We start from the raw sequence: 24379 nt of genomic DNA on the forward strand, positions 1-24379 counted from the left end.
GCATTTAATGTTACTGTACAATAATCAACAAATAATACCTACCACTAAGTGCTTCATATTGGTTATCTCCCTTAACTATCACAACCATCCTATGCGAGGGCCTATTACCTCATTTCATAGAGGCTTAGTCTCACTGCTGTTAAGTGGCCATGTTTGGATTCGGTCCCATCTTTCTGATACCAGAGCCCTGTTCTTACTTAACCCTCTACTGCCTCTGACACTTTTCCACTGTTAGGTTCAAGTGCCCATGATACAGCCTGTCATACATTAGGCACTCAACCTTTAAAAATTTATAATTTTTAGGTTTGATTATTTTGGGTTTGTCCGAGGGTCTGATCGTCCCTCTGTGCAGGGGCAAAATTCAATTTTGGCCCGGCCCAGCCGAGGACTGAATTCTCCCCTCTTCCGACAGAAGCCCAGTCCGGGTTCATTGTGAGCTTACAGTACTGTGAGCAAGATCCCATCGCGTGACAGGGGCGAGGCGTCGGCGTCGCCTGTCAGCGGCTCCGCCCCTCTGAACTTCCCGCTGTCCCCGCGGGGCACCCTTAGCAACAAGAGCGCGCACTCCCTGCCCCGGCCAGTCCGCGCGGCGCCGGCGCGAGGCGTCGGCGGTCTCCGCGCCTGCGCGCGGCCACAACCGCCAGTAGGCTCTCTTCCCCTCCCTTCCCTCCCCCCTCCCCCTCCTCCTCTTCAGCTTCCTGGAGCTAGACGCCAATATGGAGCTAGAGGACATACCCTGGCCAGGAGAGCTCGAGGAGGAGGAGGAGGCGGCGGAGAACTTGGACGAGTACGACGTGGTGATGGCGGAGGAGATGGAGGAAGAGGAGGGGCGGAAGCCGGACGCGGATTTTAACTACGAGAGCCAGCGTCGGGAGAGTACGGACGACGAGGAGGATGAGGAGGCCAAGGCCTGGCTGCAGGCGCACCCCGGCCGGACTTTGCCTCAGCCGTCGCTCCCGAGGCACCGCTGCTCGGAGGGCGAGCTGACTAGCCTGGGGAAGGTGAGCCGGGTCGGGGAGGGGTATGGGCCGTGGTCGGGCAGGGTGGATCCTGAGCGCTTTGCCTGCTCTCCCTGGCGGGCTTCCTCTTGCTCTCTGACTGTCATGGTGCCTGACGAATAGTACGCGTGCTTTTAAAGGCTTGTAGGGCCATTTCGTCTCCTAGGCCCCGACTCTTGCCCAGGCTTCTGGCCGACTACTCCAAGTCTCCTGTTCTTTCAAGGCAAAGATCTCTCTTGTTACCTCCCCACCCTCCCTCTCTCCCCTGGGCTTTTAAAATTACTCCAGATGTTCAGAGGAGCCAATATGGTGGTTAAGAAACGCTCTGGGGAGGAGGTGGGCTTTATACCCTGAGGGAGGGGAAAAGGGCGTTGTAGGAGTGGAGACAGTGGTTGCCCAGGGACTATCTTGTTGGGGAGACAATTAGGAGATTAGTTTGCCTGAAGGGCGGGACTGCCCTTGAGGGAGCAGAGTGGATTCTGTGCACCCTTTGAGTAGTTAGTCTCTAGAGGCTTCTTGCCAACTATGCTTCTCTGACCTCTCGTTTGTAGCAATAAAGGGGTCCCCAGCCGGTAGGAGGGGCTTAGAAACGCAGGAGGCTTAAGTTGCAGCTCCCAACTGTCTGGAAAACTAGAAAGAGCTGATTTTATGGTTGCCTCCTGAAGATCATTTTGAAAATAACTGCATTTAATTGATTCCTTTTCAGGGACAAAGGAAAGGTTTGCTATACGATTCAGATGTCTAGTCATCAGACATTTATGAAATTTCTATTCTGTGAAAGGTACCTTGTGGGGACAAAAAGAAACCTAAGGTTTATTGTCTAGGACTGCTCCTTAGACAAGATGTCAACTGTGCAGAGCAAAACAACAAGGTACAACAATTGAAAAGACAGAAGAAAGACTATATAGGCCTGTGCCGTTCAATACAGTAGTCATAGCAGCGTGTGGCTCCTTACATCTTAATTTGTTAAAATTAAATAAAATTAAAAATTCAGTGCTTCTGTTGTACGAACAATGCTCAGTAGTCACACTTGACTAGTGGCTATGTAATTGGACAGTGCAGATATAGAATAATTTCATCACTACAGAAAGTTCTGCTGGACATTGATGCTGTAGACTGTTGATCATTAAAGAGTAATAGTTGTTGTTTTGCCTGGTAAATGTTCCAATTGGTGCTGAGTTCACTGAACATATATCATTGAGCATTCTTCATGGGCCACACATTGTGCTGGGTGCTGTGGAACCTTGGTGAACCCAAACATTTGTTGTCTCTGCTTTTCTAGCGTACACAGTCTAAAGAGGGAGGCAGACAAAATTCAGTTGGGTCACAAAAATAAAAGTAAAATTGATATGTGCTAACATGCTTTGAAAACATTCAATAAGGGAATCTCATCTTGCCAGTGAAGCTGGGGAAAGCTTCTCTGAGGAAGCTATGACAAGCTGAGATCTGAAGACAGGTTACAGTCAACTAGGTGAAGTGAAAAGGAAGGAGCTTTGCAGCTGAGGGAAAGGCACATAGAAAGGTACTGTCGGTAAGAGAGAGTGTGGCATTGTCAAGGAACCAAAAGCCAATATGGGTTGAGCAGAGACTTCAAGGCTTTGTGTGCTGTGCAAGGGATTTGGAAGCTTTATCCTGGGAAGTCATTGAAAATGTTTTAAACAAAGGGGTATAGGATAAGATTTGTGTTTCAGAAAGATCACTTTGTAGCACAGTAGAGAACAGCTTTGACAGCAGGGTGGGGTGGGGAGCTGCAATAATAAGTCAGGGATGCTAATTAGGAGGTCATTGCAGTATTGCCAGGCAAATGATGATGATGGTATTTTGGAATAAGGACGTGTTGGTGGATATAGTAAAACGTAGACTGATTCAAGAGATATTTAAGAGGTAAAGTAATCACACTGATACACTAATTTTACATTATTTTTACACTAATAGTGGATTAGATGTGGAACACTAGGGCAAGAAGGTGTCAGGTTATTGGATAAATGGTTGAAATATGGCCAGGTTTATGGTAGGGGTGGTGGCCATGGGGTGGGGTGATGGGATGGTTGGGATGGGTGTTAAGATTATGGGTTTGGTTTTAGAGATCAGAGGAGGGGTCTGGGCTGGACATGTCAAGTTGTAAGTTATCTACATATGCACCATAATTAAAGCCACACTTGTGGATGAGGTCTCCTAACTTTAATTTTGTTCTATGACTTCTTGTTTGAATAACTATTAATATATAAATTTAATATTCCGAGAAGATTTTAATTAAACCACTTTACCACTTATTACAGCCAGTGTGAAAAAATTATTATCCTGTCTAACAGTGATCTATCTATGTGTAATAGAAGATATTGCTTCTTAGAGCCCAGAGTGCTTTTTCCATAGAGGTGTTTTGTTTCTGTTTTTGAGAGAAATCAGATATTGTCGTATTTACCTTGGAGGGTATATGAAGGTGTGGGTGATGTGCTGTATTAAAGGTAGTTCTAAGATGATATAAAGAGTATTAAAATAATTTTTTGTTCACTAACATATTAAGATTTACTGGTGTAAGTTGGAAAATGTTTAAAGGAGAAACTTTAATATATTTCTTGCTAGAAATTTATTATAACATTTCTTTTTTTTTTTTTTTTTTTTTTGGCCTCTCCTGTTGCGGAGCACAGGCTCCAGACGCGCAGGCTCAGCGGCCATGGCTCACGGGCCCAGCCGCTCCGCGGCACGTGGGATCTTCCCAGACCGGGGCACGAACCCGTGTCCCTTACATCGGCAGGCGGACTCTCAACTACTGCGCCACCAGGGAAGCCCCTATAACATTTCTTTTAAATTAATTTATTTTTGGCTGTGTTGGGTCTTCGTTGCTGTACGTGGTCTTTCTCTAGTTGCGGTGAGCGGGGGCGGAGCACAGGCTCCGAACGCGCAGGCCCAGCGGCCATGGCCAACGGTCCCAGCCGCTCCGCGGCACGCGGGATCCTCCCGGACCGGGGCACGAACTCGCGCCCCCCCGCAGCGGCAGGCGGACTCCCAACCACTGCGCCACCAGGGAAGCCCACGGTAGCTTCTCTTTTTGCGGAGCACAGGCTCTAGGCGTGCAGGCTCAGTAGTTGCGGCACATGGGCTTAGTTGCTCTGCGGCATGTGGGATCTTCCCGGGCCAAGGCTGGAACCCGTGTGCCTTGTATTGGCAGGCAGATTCTTAACCACTGCACCACCAGGGAAGCCCTGAACTATAAAATTTTTGAAGATGAGTTTGTTGTGTAGTATTTAATTCAGTGTATTCAAAGGAAGACACCAAATGATAGGAAACATTAATTTCATTCAGTCTAGTCTCAAGTTAAATGACAAAATTGTAATATTTGATTCACTCTCATGTATCTCTCTTAGTAGGCAATTAGGATGTTCTAGTGGTGATCTGTAAGGTGTTGATTAAGTTTGCAAGTCCTATTAATGAAACTGAGCTAAGGCGTGGAACTGTTTTAAGTTCAATGCAAAATATGACCCGCCTTACAACCAAGTTTTTTTGAGTTCAGGGAAGTGAGCCCTTGCTGTATTGGTCTTATGCTGGTCCTGCAGACCATTCAACATGGACCATTTCAAACACCTCTACTTGTAATTCCTAAACCTAAATTTCTGAACTGTGCTAGGGAAAATAATTCAATTCTGTGGATTGGTATCATAGAAATTCTTGGTCTTCAACTTTTTTTTTCTTTTAGTTTTATTGTTTATTTACTTTTCCAGTTTTATTGAATATAATTGACATAAAGCACTGTATTAGTTTAAGATATACAGCATAATGATTTGACTTACATACATCATGAAATGGTTATCACAATAAGTCATCTCATATAGCTAGAAAATTAAAGAAATAGAAAAAAAATTTTTTTCTGGTGTTGAGAACTCTTAGGATTTACTCTTAACAATTTTCGTATATAACATACAGCAGTGTTAATTATATTTATCATGTTGTGCATTGCATCCCTAGTACTTATTTATCTTATAACTGGAAGTTTACCTTTTGACCACTTGGACTCCAACTTTTTTTTTTTTTTTTTTGGCTGCATTAGGTCTTCATTGCTGTGTGCGAGCTTTCTCTAGTTGTGGCGAGTGGGGGCTACTCTTCATTGCAGTGAGAGGGCTTCTCATTGCGGTGGCTTCTCTTGTTGTGGAGCACTGGGTTCTAGGTGTGCGTGCTTCAGTAGTTGCAGCACACGGGCTCAGTGGTTGTGGCACGCAGGCCCTAGAGTGCATGGGCTTCAGTAGTTGCAGCATGTAGGCTCAGTAGTTGTGGTGCATGAGTTTAGTTGCTCCATGGCATGTGGGATCTTCCTGGACCAGGGATCGAACCCGCGTCCCCTGCATTGGCAGGCAGATTCTTAACCACTGCACCACCAGGGAAGTCTGGTCTCCAACTTTTAAATGGGTCATCAACAGTGCTTGGAAATCTTTTTATGTTTCCTCCTTCAGCTTCTGCTTTTTCACTCTTTTTTTTTTTTTTGCGGTACGCGGGCCTCTCACTGTTGTGGCCTCTCCCGTTGTGGAGCACAGGCTCTGGACGTGCAGGCTCAGCGGCCATGGCTCACGGGCCTAGCCGCTCCGCGGCATGTGGGATCTTCCCAGACCAGGGCATGAACCCGTGTCCCCTGCATCGGCAGGCGGACTCTCAACCACTGCGCCACCAGGGAAGCCCTGCTTTTTCACTCTTTTCCTCAAGATTTCACCCAATGTTCAGCATTCTCCTATCAACAGGTTACCATTTCATAGAAGGAGAGAACACAGGCCTGAACCCCTACACCTTCCTGCTCCCCATCTCCAAATTTATCTACACTGTACAATTCTTAATCTTTTTTGACCTGTTAATACAGATTTTATTCTTAGTATTAATCCTTTCTTGTGCTGATAGGATAAAAACTATCAGTTATTGCGTATTTTTCTCTTAAGGAAGTGCTGGATTTTATTTGTAGATATTTGATAAATGATAATGGTTTAAGTTTTTTTAAAAATGTTTTCTTGACCTTTCTTTGTCAAATTTGGAATCAGAATTATGCCGTTTTTCTGCAAGGTACTGGGAAGATTTTTATTTTTCTGTGTCTTGGAACAGTTTAAATAATGTAAAATTTTCTTGCATGTTTGAAAAATAATCACTTGTGAAACTACTGTGCCTCTGGATTCCTTTCAGGGTTATAATCTGTATATACTCTCTCACTTTTCTTGGGTTAATTTTGTAATTTATGATTTTTCTAGAAAATCATTTCAGCAAGGGTTTCTGGTTAATTATAATGGAGTGTTACATAGTATTCTTTATTTTTTTCTACTGCATCTGTGGTTATTTCCATTTCTCATTCCAGATTTTATATGATTATGTTTTATTCTTCTCTTGATCTGACTAGCTATGGATTTGTCTTGTTAATTGTTTTCATCCAAGGAAACAGCTCTTAGATTTAAGTTTAATTCTATTGCTTTTCATCATTTAATTCATTAATTTCAGTTCTCATCTTTTACTATTTCCCTAGATATATTTTATTTAATTTTACTTTAATGTGCTGAATGCTTACCTGGCTTATTTAAAAACATTTTTAACAGTTTTGTTGAGATATAATTCAAATACCATACAATTTACCCTGAATTTTAATGCACAATTCAGTGGTTTCAGTAAACTAATAGATATGTGCAGCAATCACCACAATTTTAGAACAATTTTTTCATTACCTCAAAAAGAAACTCTGTATACTTTAGCTATCACCCCTCTAGCTTCCATTCCGCTAAGCAACCATTAATCTACTTTCTCTCTCTTCAGATTTGCCTATTCTGGGCCTTTAATATAAATGGAATCATATAACATGTAGTGCATGCCACACAGCTTTCAGGATCTTAGTTCCCCCAGCAGTGATCGAACCCAGGGCCTTGGCAATGAGAGCACCGAGTCCTAACCACTGGATCACCAGCGAATTCCAATATGTGGTCTTATGACTGGACTCTTTCACTTAGCATAATGTTTTTAGGAAACATCCATGTATATAACATCAATTTTCCATTCTTTTTTATGACTTAATAATATTCCATTGTATGGATATACTACATTTTTTTATCCATTCATCAATTGATGGACATTTGGGTTGTTTTCTGCCTGTTGTCTATCTCAAAATGTTTGAAAATTCTCTTTGTGATTTCTTTTTTTGACCCATTGGTTATTTAGGAGTCTGTTGCTTGATTTCCACGTATTTGTTAATGTCCTCAATTTCCTTCTGTTATTGATTTCTAATTTCATTCCATTTTGGTTGGAGAATATACTTTCCATGATTTCTGTTATTTAAAAAATTTGAGACTTATGTGTATAATTGAGTCACTGTGCTGTACAGCAGAAATTAACACAACATTGTAAATCACTTATACTTCAATAAAATAAAACTAAAAAAAAAATTTGAGGCTTGTTTTATGGCCTAACATATGGTCTGTTCTGGAGTTGTTCCATGTATGCTGAGGTGTATTCTGCTACCCTAGGCTGGAGTGTTCTATAATATCCATAGACGTAGTTTGTTTATAGAGTATTCACATCTTATATTTCCTTGTTGGTCTTGTCACAGGTAGCTATCATTTTTTTTTCATTTTAATTAATAGACTTTTTTGGGAGCAGATTTATGTTTAGCAGAAAGTACAGAATTCTCATGTACCTCTTTTTCCTCCCCCGTTTTCTCTATTATTAGCATCTTGTATTAGGGTGGCACATTTGTTACAATCGGTAAGCTGATATTGATACATTATTAATTGAAGTGCATGTTTTTATCAGAGTCCACTTTTTGTACATTCTGTGGGTTTTGACAAATGTATAATGACATATATCCACTATTACAGTATCACACAGAACAGTTTCACTGCCTAAAAAAATCCGTGTGCTCTACCTGTTTATCCCTCCCTTTCTTCCTCTGAAACCCTGGCAGCTGCGGATATTTTTACTGTATCCACAGTTTTGCTTTTTCCAGAAAGTCATGTAGTCAGAATCATACAGTATGTAGCCTTTTTATTTTTTATTATTTATTTATTTTAAAAATAAATTTATTTATTTTTGACTGTGTTGGGTCTTTGTTGCTGCGCGTGGGCTTTTTCTCTGCTTGCGGTGAGTGGGGGCTACTCTTTGTTGTGGTGTGCGAGCTTCGCATTGAGGTGGCTTCTCTTATTGCGGAGCATGGGCTCTAGGTGCATGGGCTTCAGTAATTGTGCAGGCAGGCTCAGTAGTTGTGGCACACAGGCTTAGTTGCTCTGCGGCATGTGGGATCTTCCCAGACCAGGGCTTAAACCTGTGTCCCTGCATTGGCAGGCGGATTCTTAACCACTGTGCTACCAGGGAAGTCCCTATGTAGCCTTTTTAGAATGGCTTCCTTCACTTAGCAATATGCATTTAAGTTTCCTCCCATGTGTTTTCATGGTTTGGTAGCTCATTTCTTTTTTTCCAACTTGATTTCTTTTTCTTTTTTTAAAAATTGCAGTAAAATATATATAACATAAAAGTTACCATTTTAACCTTTTAAAAAAATTATTTATTTTGGCTGCGCTGCGTGGCTTGCAGGATCTGAATTCCTCGACCAGGGGTTGAAGCCATGGCCCCAGCAGTGAAAGCACTGAGTCCTAACCACTGGACCACCAGGGAATTTCTCCATTTTAGCCATTTTTATGTGGCATTAAGTACATTCACACTGTTTTGTAATCTTCACTACCATCCATCTCCAAAACGTCTTCATCTTTACAAACTGAAACTCGAATATGTCTGCCTTATCTGATTCTGGTTCTGATGCTTGCTTTGTGTCTTCAAACTAGTTTTATGTCTTGTATGTCTTGTAATTTTTTTTGTTGAAAGCCAGGCATGTACTGAATGAATATGATATGAAAGGAACTGAAGTAAATAGGCCTTTAATGTGAAGTTTTATAAGTTTATCTGGTTAGAGGTGATTTTGTGTTTATTGTTTGCTATAGCTGTAGGTGTCAAAGGCTAAAATTTCCTCTGGTGACCTTGTTTTTGTTCCCCCTGTTGTCTTTGGATTTCTCTAAGGACTTCTTTTTTTTTATTTTTAAATATGGAATTTTAAAATAAATTTATTTATTTTTGGCTGTGTTGGGTCTTTGTTGCTGTGCACGGCCTTTCTCTAGTTGCGGCGAGTGGGGGGCTGCTCTTTGTTGCGCTGCGCAGGCTTCTTGTTGGGGTGGCTCCAGGTGCGTGGGCTTCATTAGTTGTGGCACACGGACTCAGTAGTTGCAACTTGTGGACTCCAGAGCGCAGGCTCAGTAGTCGTGGTGCATGGGCTTTGTTGCTCTGCGGCATGTGGGATCTTCCTGGATCAGGGCTTGAACCCGTGGCTCCTGTGTTGGCAGGTGGATTCTTAACCATTGTGCCACCAGGGAAGTCCCTCTAAGGACTTCTTAAGTAAGGTATGAGTTGTGCTGTTCTTTCATTCATATACCATCATTATCAGGAGCCCTGTTGATGTAGTGGTAAGGTGTGGGTGGAGGGTAAGTGTTCTATAGTCCTATTATTAGGACTTTCCCTGGGCTGTGATCTTCACTAGGGTTTCTCATTGTTTTCCCCTTAGGTGAGACAGGAGAGCTAGAAGGGGGCTGGAGTTGGGTATTTCCCTTCCCCTGCATCACTTAGTCTCTGGTAAAACCCCAGGCTCTGGTAAAATAGTTTCTTTTGAGGGCAGGTCTTGTTAAGAACAGAATACTCTAGGCTTGTTTCAAAATGGCTGCTTTTGCCCTCCCCCTGCCAGAGCGAGAGGAGATTTTTCTCTGATCTTAACTGTGGAACCTGGTACAGTTCCTGGAGGTAAAACTCATAAAGTGTGGGAGCCCCTCTAAGATTGTTTCCCAGGAGCTTTTAAATCTCAGGGTTGTCTACCCTGAGCCTCTAGCAATTTGTCAATTACAGTTTAGGCTTGCCTACCCTAGTACAGGTCCCCATGGTGGTGTCTGCTCTGGGATTCTGTTCCATTAAGTTGTGATTCTCTGTATCCGTTTGTCTCTCTAATTTGGGAGACTGTAGTTTGCCCTTCATTTCAGTTCCCTGGTGGATGTAAGAAGAGTTGTTGATTTTCAACTTGTTCAGCTTTTTCTCTTTTTGTGGGGATGGGAGTGATGATTTCCTAACTCCTTGCATTGCTGGACCAGAGGTTTTTTGTTTTGGTTGTTTTTCAATAGACTGTGTTGTTGTGTTTGTTTGTTTTTTTTGCTGCACCCCACAGCTTGTGGGATCTTAGTTCCCCAACCAGGGACTGAACCTGTGCCTTTGGCAGTGAAAGCACGGAATCCTAACCACTAGACCACCCTGGGGAATTCCCTCAACAGACTATTTTTTAGAGCAGTTTTAGGTTCAAAGAAAAATTGATCAGATAGTACAGAGATTTCCCATCCACCTCCTGCCCCCACACATGCACAGCCTCCTCCACTGTCAATATCCCACATCAGAGTGGAGTGTGTTTGTTACAATGAATCTACATTGACATCCAAAACCAGAGTTTACATTAGGGCTCACTTTTGGTATTGTACATTCTATGGTTTTTTTTTTTTTTTTTTTTTTTTGCTGTACACGGGCCTCTCGCTGTTGTGGCCTGTCCCGCTGCGGAGCACAGGCTCCGGACGCGCAGGCTCAGAGGCCATGGCTCACGGGCCCAGCCGCTCCGCGGCATGTGGGATCTTCCCGGACCGGGGCACGAACCCGTGTCCCCTGCATTGGCAGGCGGACTCTCAACCACTGTGCCACCAGGGAAGCCCCATTCTATGGTTTTTGACAAACGTATAATGGCATGTATCCACCATTATGGTACAATATAGTTTCTCCATGTCTTTTCATGACTTGGTAGCTCATTTCTTTTCTCTTTTTTTTTTTTGCGGTACGCGGGCCTCTCACTGTTGTGGCCTCTCCCGTTGCGGAGCACAGGCTCTGGATGCGCAGGCTCAGCAGCCATGGCTCACGGGCCCAGCCACTCCGTGGCATGTGGGATCTTCCCGGACTGGGGCACGAACCCGTGTCCCCTGCATCGGCAGGCGGACTCTTAACCACTGCGCCACCAGGGAAGCCCAGCTCATTTCTTTTTAGTGCTGAATAATATTACGTTGTCTAGTTTATCTTATCCATTCACCTACTAAAGGATATTTTAGTTGCTTTCAAGTTTTGGCAGTTATGAGTAAAGCTGCTCTAAACATCCATGTGCAGGTTTTTGTGTAGACATATCTTTTCAGTCCATTTGGGTCAGTACCAAGGAGTTTGATTACTAGATTGTATGCTAATAACATGTTTAGTTTTATAAGAAACTGCCAAATTGTCTTACAAAGTGACTGTACCATTTTGCTTTCCCACCATCATTCAGCAGTGAATGAGAGTTCCTGTTGTTCCATATCCTCGGCAGCATTTGTTGTCAGTGTTTTGGATTTTGGCTATTCTAATAGGTAGGTAGTAGTGTCTCATTGTTTTACTTTACAGTTCCCTAATGATAAATGATACTCAGCATCTTTTCATATGCTTATTCCAGTTGTATGTCTTCTTTGGTGGTCTGTTGCCCATTTTCTAACCAAGTTGTTTGTTTTCATATTGTTGAGTTTTAAGAGTTCTTTGTATATTTTGGTTAACAGTCCTTATCAGATATGTCTATTAGAAATATCTCCCAGTCTGTGGCTCGTCTTCTCATTCTCTTAACATTATCTTCCACAGAACAAAGGTTTTTAATTTTGATGAGTGCAGCTTATCAGTTATTTCAGGGATTGTGCCTTTCGTGTTGTACCTAAAAAGTGATCACCATAGCCAAGGTGATCTAGGTTTTCTCCTATATTATCTTCTAGGTGTTTTATAGTTTTTATAGTTTTGCATTCTGCATTTACATCTATGATCCATTTTGAGTTAAGTTTTGTGAAAGGGGTAAGATCTGTGTCTAGATTCACTTTTTGCACGTGGATGTCCAGTTATTCCAGCATAATTTGTTGAAAAGACTGTCTTTGCTCCATTACGTTGCCTTGGTTCCTTTGTCAATTATCAGTTTTCTTTATGTGGGTCTATTTCTGGACTCTGTTGTGTTACAGTGATCTGTTTGTCTAGTCTTTCACCAATACCACACTCTTGATTACTGTAGCTTTATAGTAAGTCTTTAAGTCAAGTAGTATCAGTCCTCCCACTTTGGCTTCTTCAATTTTGTGCTGGCTATGCTGGGTATTTTGACTCTTCATATAAACTTTAGAACCAGTTTGTCAATGTCCACAAAATAATTTTCTTGGATTTTGATTGGAATTGTATTGAATCTATACAACAGGTTGGGAGGAACTGACGTTGACAGTATTGAGTCTTTCTAACCATGAAAAAGGACTATTCATCCATTTAATTAGTTCCTTTTTGATTTCTTTTGCTGGAGTTTTATAGTTTCCCTCATGTAGATCTTGTATATATTTGGTTAGATTTATACCTAAGTATTTAATTTTTGGGGTGCTAATGTAAATGGTATTGTGGTGTTTTTTTGTTTTTTGAGGGTTTTTTTGGCCATGCCATGTGGCATGTGGGATCTTAGTTTCCTGACCAGGGATCAAACCTGCACCCCCTGCAGCAGAAGTGTGGAGTCTTAACCACTGGACCGCCAGGGAAGCCCCAATGGTATTGTGTTTTTAATTTCAAATTCCAGTTGTTCATTGCTGGTATATAGGAGAGCCATTGACATTTGCTCTGTTGTTTTTTTTTTTAATGTTCAAGAATCATCCACAGAATCTCCATCCATCCACTGCTTTTGGAACCTGGAGTATTGAGGTCTAATTATTGTTGGATTGTCTCTTTTTTCCTTCAGTTCTGTTAGTTTTTTTTTTTTTTAAATAACCTTATTTATTTATTTATTTTTGGCTGTGTTGGGTGTTCGTTGCTGCGTGCGTGCTTTTTCCCTAGTCGTGGGAGTGGGGGCTGCTCTTTGCTGCGGTGCCTGGGCTTCTCATTGCAGTGGCCTCTCCCTTTGCGGAACATGGGCTCTGGGCACACTGGCTTCAGCAGTTGCAGCACATGGGCTCAGTAGCTGTGGCTTATGGGCTCTAGAACGCAGGCTCAGTAGTTGTGGTGCACGGATTTAGTTGCTCTGCAGCATGTGGGATCTTACCGGAGCAGAGCTCGAACCCATGTCCCCTGAATTGGCAGGTGGATTCTTAATCACTGCACCACCAGGGCAGTTCCCAGTTCTGTTAGTTTTTACTTAAGGTGTTTTGGAGCTCTGATGCTAGGTGCATATATATTTTTAATTATTAGGTAGTCTTGGTGGATTGACCCTTTTATCATTCTGAAATGTCCCTTAGGCACTTCCCTTAGTATTTCTTGTAAAAGAAATAAAGAAATTTTCTGTTTTGGTTTATGTGGGGATTTTTTTGAAAAAAAAATTTTTTTTTAAATTTTATGTGGTAAAATACACATAACATCTTAACCACGTCAACCATTTTAAAGTGTACAGTTCAATAATGTTAAATATGTTAACATTGTTGTGCAATCAATGTCCTGAACTCTTAAACTGAAGCTCTGCACCTGTAAACAACCAACTCCGCATTCCCTCTCACCCCAGCCCCTAGTAACAACCATTCTACTTTGTGTTTCTGTGAATTTGATTAATCTGGATACCTCATTTAAGAGGAATCATACACTATTGGTCTTTTGTGACTGGCTTATTTCACTTAGCTTAATGTCCTCAAGGTTCATGCACGTTGTAACATGTGACAGATTAACTTCCTTTTAAGGCTGAATAATATTCTCTTGTACTTTTTTTTTTTTTAACATCTTTATTGGAGTATAATTGCTTTAAAATGGTGTGTTAGTTTCTGCTTTACAACAGAGTGAGTCAGATATACATATACATATGTTCCCATATCTCTTCCCTCTTGCGTCTCCCTCCGTCCCTCCCTCCCACCCTCCCTATCCCACCCCTCTAGGTGGTCACAAACCACCTAGCTGATCTCTCTGTGCCATGCGGCTGCTTCCCACTAGCTATGCACCCTACGTTTGATAGTGTATATATGTCCATGCCACTCTCTCACTTCGTCACAGCTTGCCCTTGCCCCTCCCCATATCCTCAAGTCCATGCTCTAGTAGGTCTGTGTCTTTATTCCCATCCTACCCCTAGGCTCTTCATGACATTTTATTTTCTTACATTCCATATATATGTGTTAGCATACGGTATTTGTCTTTCTTTTTCTGACTTACTTCACTCTGTATGACAGACTCTTGGTTCATCCACCTCACTACAAATAACTCAATTTCGTTTCTTTTTATGGCTGAGTAATACTCCATTGTATATATATGCCACATCTTCTTTATCCATTCATCTGTTGATGGACACTTAGGTTGCTTCCATGTCCTGGCTATTGTAAATAGAGCTGCAATGAACATTTTGGTACATAACTCTTTTTGAATTATGGTTTTCTCAGGGTATATGCCCAGTGGTGAGATTGCTGGGTCGTATGGTTGTCCTATTTGTAGTTGTTTTTTTTTCTTTTTGTGGTATGCGGGCAAAAGCTTTTAAGTTTCATTAGGTTCCATTTGTTTATTTTTGTTTTTATTTCCATTTCTCTAGGAAGTGGGTCAAAAAGGATCTTTCTGTGATTTATCTCATAGAGTGTTCTGCCTCTGTTTTCCTCTAAGAGTTTGATAGTGTCTGGCCTTACATTTAGGTCTTTAATCCATTTTGAGTTTATTTTTGTGTATGGTGTTAGGGAGTGTTCTAATTTCATACTTTTACATGTACCTGTCCAGTTTTCCCAGCACCACTTATTGAAGAGGCTGTCTTTTCTCCTTTATCAAAGAGAAGGTGATCATATGTGTGTGGGTTTATCTCTGAACTTTCTATCCTGTTCCATTGATCTATATTTCTATTTTTGTGCCAGTACCATACTGTCTTGATTACTGTAGCTTTGTAGTGTAGTCTGAAGTCAGGGAGCCTGATTCCTGCAGCTCCATTTTTCTTTCTCAAGATTGCTTTGGCTATTCGGGGTCTTCTGTGTTTCCATACAAATTGTGAAATTTGTTGTTCTAGTTCTGTAAAAAATGCCTGTGGTACTTTGATAGGGATTGCATTGAATCTGTAGATTGCTTTGGGTAGTAGAGTCATTTTCACAATGTTGATTCTTCCAATCCAAGAACATGGTATATCTTTCCATCTATTTGTATCATCTTTAATTTCTTTCATCAGTGTCTTATAAATTTCTGCATACAGTTCTTTTGTCTCCTTAGGTAGGTTTATTCCTAGATATTTTATTCTTTTTGTTGCAATAGTAAATGGGAGTGTTTTCTTAATTTCACTTTCAGATTTTTTCATCACGAGTGTATAAGAATGCCAGAGATTTCTGTGCATTAACTTTTTATCCCGCTACTTTACCAAATTCATTGATTAGCTCTAGTAGTTTTCTAGTAGCATCTTTAGGATTCTCTATGAATAGTATCGTGTCATCTGCAAACAGTGACAGCTTTACTTCTTCTTTTCTGACTTGGATTCCTTTTATTTCTTTTTCTTCTCTGATTGCTGTGGCTAGAACTTCCAAAGCTATGTTGAATAAGAGTGGTGAGAGTGGGTAACCTTGTATTTTTCCTGATTTTAGTGGAAATGTTTCAGTTTTTCACCATTGAGGACGATGTTGGCTGTGGGTTTGTCATATATGGCCTTCATTATGTTGAGGAAAGTTCCCTCTATGCCTACTTTCTGCAGGGTTTTTATCATAAATGGGTGTTGAATTTTGTCAAAAGCTTTCTCTGCATCTATTGAGATGATCATATGGTTTTTCTCCTTCAATTTGTTAATATGGTGTTGCACGTTGATTGATTTGCGTATATTGAAGAATCCTTGCGTTCCTGGAATAAACCCCACATGATCACGGTGTATGATCCTTTTAATGTGCTGTTGGATTCTGTTTGCTAGTATTTTGTTGAGGATTTTTGCATCTATTTTCATCAATGATATTGGCCTATAGTTTCCTTTCTTTGTGACATCTTTGTCTGGCTTTGGTATCAGGGTGATGGTGGCCACATAGAATGAGTTTGGGAGTGTTCCTCCCTCTGCTATATTTTGGAAGAGTTTGAGAAGGATAGGTGTTAGCTCTTCTCCAAATGTTTGATAGAATTCGCCTGTGAAGCCGTCTGGTCCTGGGCTTTTGTTTGTTGGAAGATTTTTAATCACAGTTTCAATTTCATTACTTGTGATTGGTCTGTTCATATTTTCTATTTCTTCCTGGCTCAGTCTCGGCAGGTTGTGCATTTCTAAGAATTTGTCCATTTCTTCCAGGTTGTCCATTTCTTCCAGGTTGTCCATTTTATTGGCATAGAGCTGCTTGTAGTAATCTCTCATGATCTTTTGTATTTCTGCAGTGTCAGTTGTTGTTTCTCCTTTTTCATTTCTAATTCTGTTGATTTGAGTCTTCTCCCTTTTTTTCTTGATGAGTCTGGCTAATGGTTTATCAATTTTGTTTATCTTCTCAAAGAACCAGCTTTTAGTTTTATTGATCTTTGCTATCGTTTCCTTCATTTCTTTTTCATTTATTTCTGATCTGATCTTTATGATTTCTTTCCTTCTGCTAAATTGGGGTTTGTTTGTTCTTCTTTCTCTAATTGCTTTAGGTGCAAGGTTAGGTTGTTTATTTGGAATGTTTCCTGTTTTTAAGGTAGGATTGTATAAACTTCCCTCTTAGAACTGCTTTTGCTGCATCCCATAGGCTTTGAGTCGTCGGGTCTCCATTGTCATTTGTTTCTAGGTATTTTTTGATTTCCTCTTTGATTTCCTCAGTGGTCACTTTGTTATTAAGTAGTGTATTGTTTAGCTCCATGTGTTTGTATTTTTTACAGATCTTTTCCTGTAATTGATATCTAGTCTCCTAGTGTTGTAGTTGGAAAAGATACTTGATACGATTTCAATTTTCTGAAATTTACCAAGGCTAGATTATTGACCCAAGATATGATCTATCCTGGAGAATGTTCCATGAGCAATTGAGAAAAATGTGTATTCTGTTGTTTTTGGTTGAAAAGTCCTATAAATATCAATTAAGTCCATCTTGTTTAATGTATCATTTAAAGCTTATGTTTTCATATTTATTTTCATTTTGGATGATCTGTCCATTGGTGGAAGTGGGGTGTTAAAGTCCCCTACTATGATTGTGTTACTGTTGATTTCCCCTTTTATGGCTGTTAGTATTTTCCTTATGTATTGAGGTGCTCCTATGTTGGGTGCATAAATATTTACAACTGTTACACCTTCTTCTTGGATCTATCCTTTGATCATTATGTAGTGTCCTTATTTGTCTCTTGTAATAGTCTTTATTTTAAAGTCTATTTTGTCTGATATGAGAATTGCTACTCCAACTTTCTTCTGATTTCCATTTGCATGGAATATCTTTTTCCATGTCCTCACTTTCAGTCTGTATGTGTCCCTGGTCTGAAGTGGGTCTCTTGTAGACAGCATATATACGGGTCTTGTTTTTGTATCCATTCAGTCAGTCTGTGTCTTTTCGTGGGAGCATTTAATCCATTTACATTTAAGGTAATTATCAATATGTATGTTCCTATTCCCATTTACTTAATTGTTTTGGGTTTATTTTTGTAGGTCTTTTCCTTCTCGTGTTTCTTGCCTAGAGAAGTTCCTTTAGCAGTTGTTGTAAAGCTGGTTTGGTGGTGCTGAACTCTGTCAGCTTTTGCTTGTTTGTAAAGGTTTTAATTTCTCCATCAAATCTGAATGAGATCCTTTCTGGGTAGAGTAATCTTGGTTGTAGGTTTTTCTCCTTCATCACTTTAAATACGTCCTGCCACTCCCTTCTGGCTTGCAGAGTTTCTGCTGAAAGATCAGCTGTTAACCTTATGGGGATTCCCTTGTGTGTTATTTGTTGTTTTTCCCTTGCTGCTTTTAATATGTTTTCTTTGTATTTAATTTTTGATAGTTTGATTAATATGTGTCTTGGCGTATTTCTCCTTGGATTTATCCTGTATGAGACTCTCTGTGCTTCCTGGACTTGATTAACTATTTCCTTTCCCATAGTAGGGAAGTTTTCAACTATAATCTCTTCAAATATTTTCTCAGTCCCTTTCTTTTTCTCTTCTTCTTCTGGGACCCCTATAATTCGAATGTTGGTGCATTTAATGTTATCCCAGAGGTCTCTGAGACTGTCCTCAGTTCTTTTCATTCTTTTTTCTTTATTCTGCTCTGCAGTAGTTACTTCCACTATTTTATCTTCCAGGTCACTTTTCCGTTCTTCTGCCTCAGTTATTCTGCTATTGATGCCTTCTAGAGTATTTTTAATTTCATTTATTGTGTTGTTCATCATTGCTTGTTTCCTCTTCTAGGTCCTTGTTAAATGTTTCTTGCATTTTCTCTATTCTGTTTCCAAGATTTTGGATTATCTTTACTATCATTATTCTGAATTCTTTTTCAGGTAGACTGCCTATTTCCTCTTTATTTGTTAGGTCTGGTGGGTTTCTACCTTGCTCCTTCATCTGCTGTGTGGTTTTCTGTCTTTTCATTTTGCTTATCTTACTGCGTTTGAGGTCTCCTTTTCGCAGGCTGCAGGTTTGTAGTTCCCATTGTTTTTGGTGTCTGCCCCCAGTGGCTAAGGTTGGTTCAGTGGGTTGTGTAGGTTTCCTGGTGGAGGGGCCTAGTGCCTGTGTTCTGGTGGATGAGGCTGGATCTTGTCTTTCTGGTGGGGAGGTCCACGTTTGGTGGTGTGTTTTGGGGTGTCTGTAGCCTTATTATGATTTTAGGCAGCCTCTCTGCTAATGGATGGGGCTGTGTTCCTGTCTTGTTAGTTGTTTGGCATAGGATGTCCAGCACTGTAGCTTGCTGGTCATTGACTGAAGCTGGGTGTGGTCTTGGTGTTGAGATGGAGATCTCTGGGAGATTTTCGTGGTTTGATTTTACATGGAGCTGGGAGGTCTCGTGGACCACTGTCCTGAAGTTGGCTCTGCCACCTCAGAGGCACAGCACTGATCCCTGGCTGGAGCACCAAGAGCCTTTCATCTACACGCCTCAGAATAAAAGGGAGAAAAAATAGAAAGAAAGAAAGAGAGAAAGAGAGAAAGAAAGGAAGGAAGGAAGGTAGGAGGATAAAATAAAGTAGGGTAAGATAAAATAAAGTTATTAAAATAAAAATAATTATTAAGAAAAAAAATTTTTTTTAAGTAAAAAGAAAAAGAGAAAAACCGGACGGTCAGAACCCTAGGACAAACGGTGAAAGCAAAGCTATACAGACAAAATCTCACACAGAAGCCTACACATACACACTCACAAAAAGAGGAGAAGGGCAAAAAATTATTTGTCTTGCTCCCAAAGTCCACCTCCTCAATTTGGGATGATTCGTTGTCTATTCATGTATTCCACAGATGCAGGGTACATCAAGCTGATTGTGGAGATTTAATCTGCTGCTTCTGAGGCTGCTGGGAAAAATTTCCCTTTCTCTTTGTTCGCACAGCTCCCGGGGTTCAGGTTTGGATTTGGACCCGCCCCTGTGTGTAGGTCGCCTGAGGGCATCTGTTCTTCACTCAGACAGAACGGGGTTAAAGGAGCAGCTGATTGGGGGCTCTGGCTCACTCAGGCCGGGCGGAGGGAGGGGTACGGATGCGGAGCGAGCCTGCAGCAGCAGAGGCCGGCGTGACGTTGCACCAGCCTGAGGCGTGCCGTGCGTTCTCACGGGGAAGTTGTCCCTGGATCACGGGACCCTGGCAGTGGCGGGCTACACAGGCTCCCGCGAGGGGAGGTGTGTATAGTGACCTGTGCTCGCACACAAGCTTCTTGGTGGCTGCAGCAGCAGCCTTAGCGTCTCATGCCCGTCTCTGGGGTCGGCGCTGATAGCCGTGGCTCGCGCCTGTCTCTGGAGCTCCTTTAAGCAGCGCTCTTAATCCCCTCTCGTCTCGCACCAGGAAACAAAGAGGCAAGAAAAAGTCTCTTGTCTCTTCGCAGCTCCAGACTTCCCCTGCACTCCCTCCTGGCTAGCAGTGGTGCACTAACCCCTTCAGGCTATGTTCACGCAGCCAACCCCAGTCCTCTCCTGCATCCGACCTAAGTCCGATCCTCAGCTCCCAGCCCACGCCTGTCCCGGCGGGTGAGCAGACAAGCCTCTCGGGCTGGTGAGTGCTGGCCGGCACCGATCCTCTGTGCGGGAATCTCTCTGCTTTGCCCTCCGCACCCCTGTGGCTGCGCTCTTCTCCGTGGCTCTGAAGCTTCCACCTCTGCCACCCGCAGTCTCTGCCCGTGAAGGGGCTTCTAGTGTGTGGAAACCTTTCCTCCTTCTCAGCTCCCTCCCACTGGTGCAGGTCCCATCCCTATTCTTTTGTCTCTGTTTTTTCTTTTTTCTTTTGTCCTATCCAGGTACGTGGGGAGTTTCTTGCCTTTTGGGAGGTCTGAGGTCTTCTGTCAGCGATCAGTGGGTGTTCTATAGGAGTAGTTCCACGTGTAGATGTATTTCTGATGTAACTGTGGGGAGGAAGATGATCTCCACATCTCTGTTCTCCAGAATCCTTTTTTGTATCACATTTTGTTTATCCCTTTATCAGTTAGTAAGACACTTGGAATGTTTCTGCCTATTGGCTATTGTGAGTAGTGCTGCTGTGAACATGGATTTGTAAATATCTCTTTGAGACGGTGCCTTCAGTTCTTTTGGATATATACTCAGAAGTGGGATTGCCAGATCATGTGGTAGTTCTATTTTTAGTTTTCTAAGGAAACTCCCTCCTGTTTTCCACAGTGGTTGCACCATTTTATATTCCCACCAACACGACACAAGGGTCCCAGTTTCTCCACATCTTCACCAACATTTGTTATTTTCTCTCTCTTCCTTTTTTTTGTTTTTGATAGCAGCCATCCTGATGAGTGTGAGGTGATGTCTCATTGTAGGTTTTTTAAAATTGTTTTTACAGTAGGTCCTTGTTGGTTATCTATTTTATTTTATTAATTTATTTTAAAAATATTTATTTATTTATTTGGCTGCACTGGGTATTAGTTGCGGCACGTGGGATCTTTTAGTTGTGGCTTGTGAACTCTTAGCTGTGGCATGTGGGATCTAGTTCCCTGACTAGGGATCGAACCTGGGCCCCCTGCTTTGGGAGCAGAGAGTCTTAACCACTGGACCACCAGGGAAGTCCCTCATTGTAGTTCTGATTTGTATTTTTCTAATGATTAGTGATGTTGAGCATCTTTTCATGTGCTTATTGGCCATTTGTATATGTTTGGAGAAATGGCTCATGGCAAGTTCTTTGCCCATTTGATAATTGGTTAATTGGGTGTTTTGTTTTGTTTTTGTTTTTGAGTTTGAGTTCTTTATATATTATGGATATTAATCCCATATCAGATACATGATTTTCAAATATTTTCCCCCATTCTGTGGGTTGCCTGTTTACTCTTTTCTTTTTAAATTGGAGTGTAGTTGCTTTACAGTGTTGTGTTAGTTTCTGCTGTACAGTGAAGTGAATCAGCTATATGTATACATATATCCCCTCTTTTTTGGCTTTCCTTTCCAGTTAGGTCACCACAGAGCACTGAGTAGAGTTCCCTGTGCTATACAGCAGGTTTCCTTTTTACTCTGTTGATGGTGTCTTCTGATATACAGAATTTAAAAATTTTCATGAAATCCAGTTTGTCTGTTGTTTCTTTTGTTGCTTGTGCCTTTGGTATCATATCCAGGAAATCACTGCCAAATTTGCTGTTGTGCAACTTTTGCTCTGAGTTTTCTAAGAGTTTTATAGTTTTGGGTCTTAACATTTAAGCCTTTGGTCCGTTTAGAGTTGAGTTTTGTGTATGTTGCTAGGCGAGAGTGTAACTTCATTCTTTTGCATGTGGATAACCAGTTTTATGAGCAACAGTTGTTGAAAAGACTATCCTTTTCCCATTGAATGGTCTTGATACCTTTGCTGAAAATCATTTGACCATGTATGTGAGAGTTTATTCCTGGGGTCTCTTTGCTCTAGCCTGGGACTTCCAATAATGTGTTGAATAGAAGTGGCAAGAGTGGGCATTCTTGCCTTGTTCCTGGTCTTAGAGGAAAAGCTTTCAGTTTTACACTGTTGAGTGTGGTGTGAGTTAGTTGTGGGCCCTCATAAATGGCCTTTATTATATTGATTAGTTTCCTTCCATTCCTGATTTGTTGAGTGCTTTTTCATGAAAGGGTGTTGAGCATTGTCAACTGCTTTTTCTGTATCAGTCAAGATGATCATGTGGTTTTGTCCTACATTCTGTTAATGTGAAGTATTATATTGGTTGATTTTTATGTGTTGAATCATCCTTACATTTCATGGTTAATTCCCACTTGATCATGGTGTATACATACTTCTTTTAATGTGTTGTGAATCCTGTGTGCTAGTATTTTGTTGAGGATGAGTGAAGCCATCTGGTCCTTGGCTTTTCTGTGTTGGCAGGTTTTTGATTACTGATTGAATCTCCTTGCTAGTTATATGTTTGTTCAGATTTTCTATTTTTTCATGATTCAGTCTTGGTAGGTTGTGTCTTTCTAGGGATTTATGTATGTCTTCTTGGCTATCCAATTTGTTGGTATACAGTTGTTCATAGTATTTATTCTCTTATAATCCTTATTTCTGTGGCATTGGTTGTAATATTCCCTCTTTCATTTCTGATTTTATTATTTGAGTCTTCTTTTTTTCCTTAGTCAGTCTGGCTAAGAGGTTGTCAATATCGTTGATCTTCTGAAAAACACACTTTTAGTTTCATGATTTTTTTTTTTCTGTTGACTATTTCATTTATCTGTGCTCTAATCTTTGTTATTTCCTTCCTTCTGCCTGCTTTAGGTTTAGTTCTTCTTTTAGTTCCTTGAGGTACAAGTTAGATTGCTTACTTGAGATCTTGCCTTTTTTTTAATATATGCATTTACGGCTATAAACTTCCTTCTTAGTACTTCTTTCGCTGCGTCCATAAGTTTTTTGGCATTTCGCGTTTTCATCTGTGTCCAGGTATTTTCTAATTTCCTTTGTGACTTCTTGTTTGACCCATTGGTTTTGTAAGACACGTGTTTAATTTCCACATATTGTGAAATTACCAGTTTTTCTTGTGCTATTTGTTTCTATTTTTATTCCATTGTGATTGGAAAAGATACTGTGTATTATGATTTCAGTCTTCTTGAATTTATTAAGACTTGCTTTGTGGCTAGACATGTGTTCTATCCTGTAGAATGTTGCATGTGTACTTGAGAAAATGTGTTCTGCTGTTGTTGGGTGGAGTGTTCTGTGTATATGTTATGTCTGATTGGTCTGTAGTGCTGTTCAATTTCTATATTTCCTTATTCTTCTGTATGGTTGTTCTGTTCATTATTGAAAGTGGGTGTTGAAGCCTCTTATGTTGCTGTGTATTTCTCTCTTCAATTCTTTCAACATCTGCCTCATTAATTTAGGAGCTCTGAGGTTTGGTGCATAAATACTTACAAATCTTGGTGAATTGACCCCTTTTTAAAAAAATAAAATTTATTTATTTATGGCTGCATTGGGTCCTTGTTGCTTTGTGTGGGTTTTCTCTAGTTGCGGGCTTCTCATTGCAGTTGCTTCTATTGTTGCAGAGTATGGGCTGTAAGCGTGTGGGCTTCCGTAGTTGTGGTATGCGGGCTTCAGTAGTTGTGGCTCGTAGGCTCTAGGGTGCAGGCTCAATAGTTGTGGCTCATGGGCTTAGTTGCTCCGCGGCATGTGGGATCTTCCCGGACCAGGGCTCGAACCTGTGTTCCCTGCATTGGCAGGCAGATTCTTAACCACTGCACAACCAGGGAAGCCCTGAATTGACCCTTTTATCATTATATGATATTTTTCTTCGTCTCTTGTAACGGTTTTTGACTCAAAGTCTATTTTGTCTGAAACTAATATAGCCACTCCTGTGCTCTTTTGGTTACTATTTGCATGAAATCTCTTTTTTCATCCTTTTACTTGGAATCGATATGTATCCTTATATCTAAAATGTTTCTTTGATAGACAACATGTAGTTGGAAGACTACTAAAGACCAGTATTTCTTTTTTTAAATATTTATTTATTTATTTTGGCTGCACTGGGTCTTAGTTGTGGCACACAGGATTTTCGTTGTGGCACACAGGATTTTCGTTGTGGCACATGGGATCTTTAGTTGTGGCATGCATGCAGGATCTATATCCCCGACCAGGGATCGAACCCGGGCCCCCTGCATTGGGAGCGCAGAGTCTTAGCCACTGGGCCACCAGGGAAGACCCAGACTGCTAACTTTTAATATTAAAAAATGACTCAGGGAAAGACTCTGAAACTGTTTATTTATACTAAAAGACATTTAATCTCAGATCAGAGAGTTGCTGATGACACCTGCTTAGTTTTGAAGCATTATTCTTAAGAATTCTCTTTCAAGTATTTGGGTTATACCACTATCCAGAGGCAACTGGGAAAACTGATCAAACATGTGGGAATTATTAGAAATTAATTTCCT

General features: G+C 41.1%; 1 protein-coding gene across 3 annotated transcripts in view; it reads left to right on the forward strand.

Annotated features, from left to right (window-relative positions):
- Positions 1–711: 711 nt before the first annotated feature.
- The window catches only part of ALMS1 (ALMS1 centrosome and basal body associated protein), a 146247-nt gene continuing 122579 nt past the window's right edge, over positions 712–24379 (forward strand). For all 3 annotated transcript variants that reach the window (XM_082852397.1, XM_082852399.1, XM_082852398.1), the window contains exon 1: positions 712–1001. In XM_082852397.1, coding sequence (XP_082708523.1) covers positions 717–1001 — 285 coding nt within the window. In that variant the 5' untranslated portion in view covers positions 712–716. The remainder of the gene's footprint in view (positions 1002–24379) is intronic.

This window comes from Leucopleurus acutus (assembly GCF_964270905.1).
Source record: "Leucopleurus acutus genome assembly, chromosome: 12".
Lineage (NCBI taxonomy): Eukaryota > Metazoa > Chordata > Mammalia > Artiodactyla > Delphinidae > Leucopleurus > Leucopleurus acutus.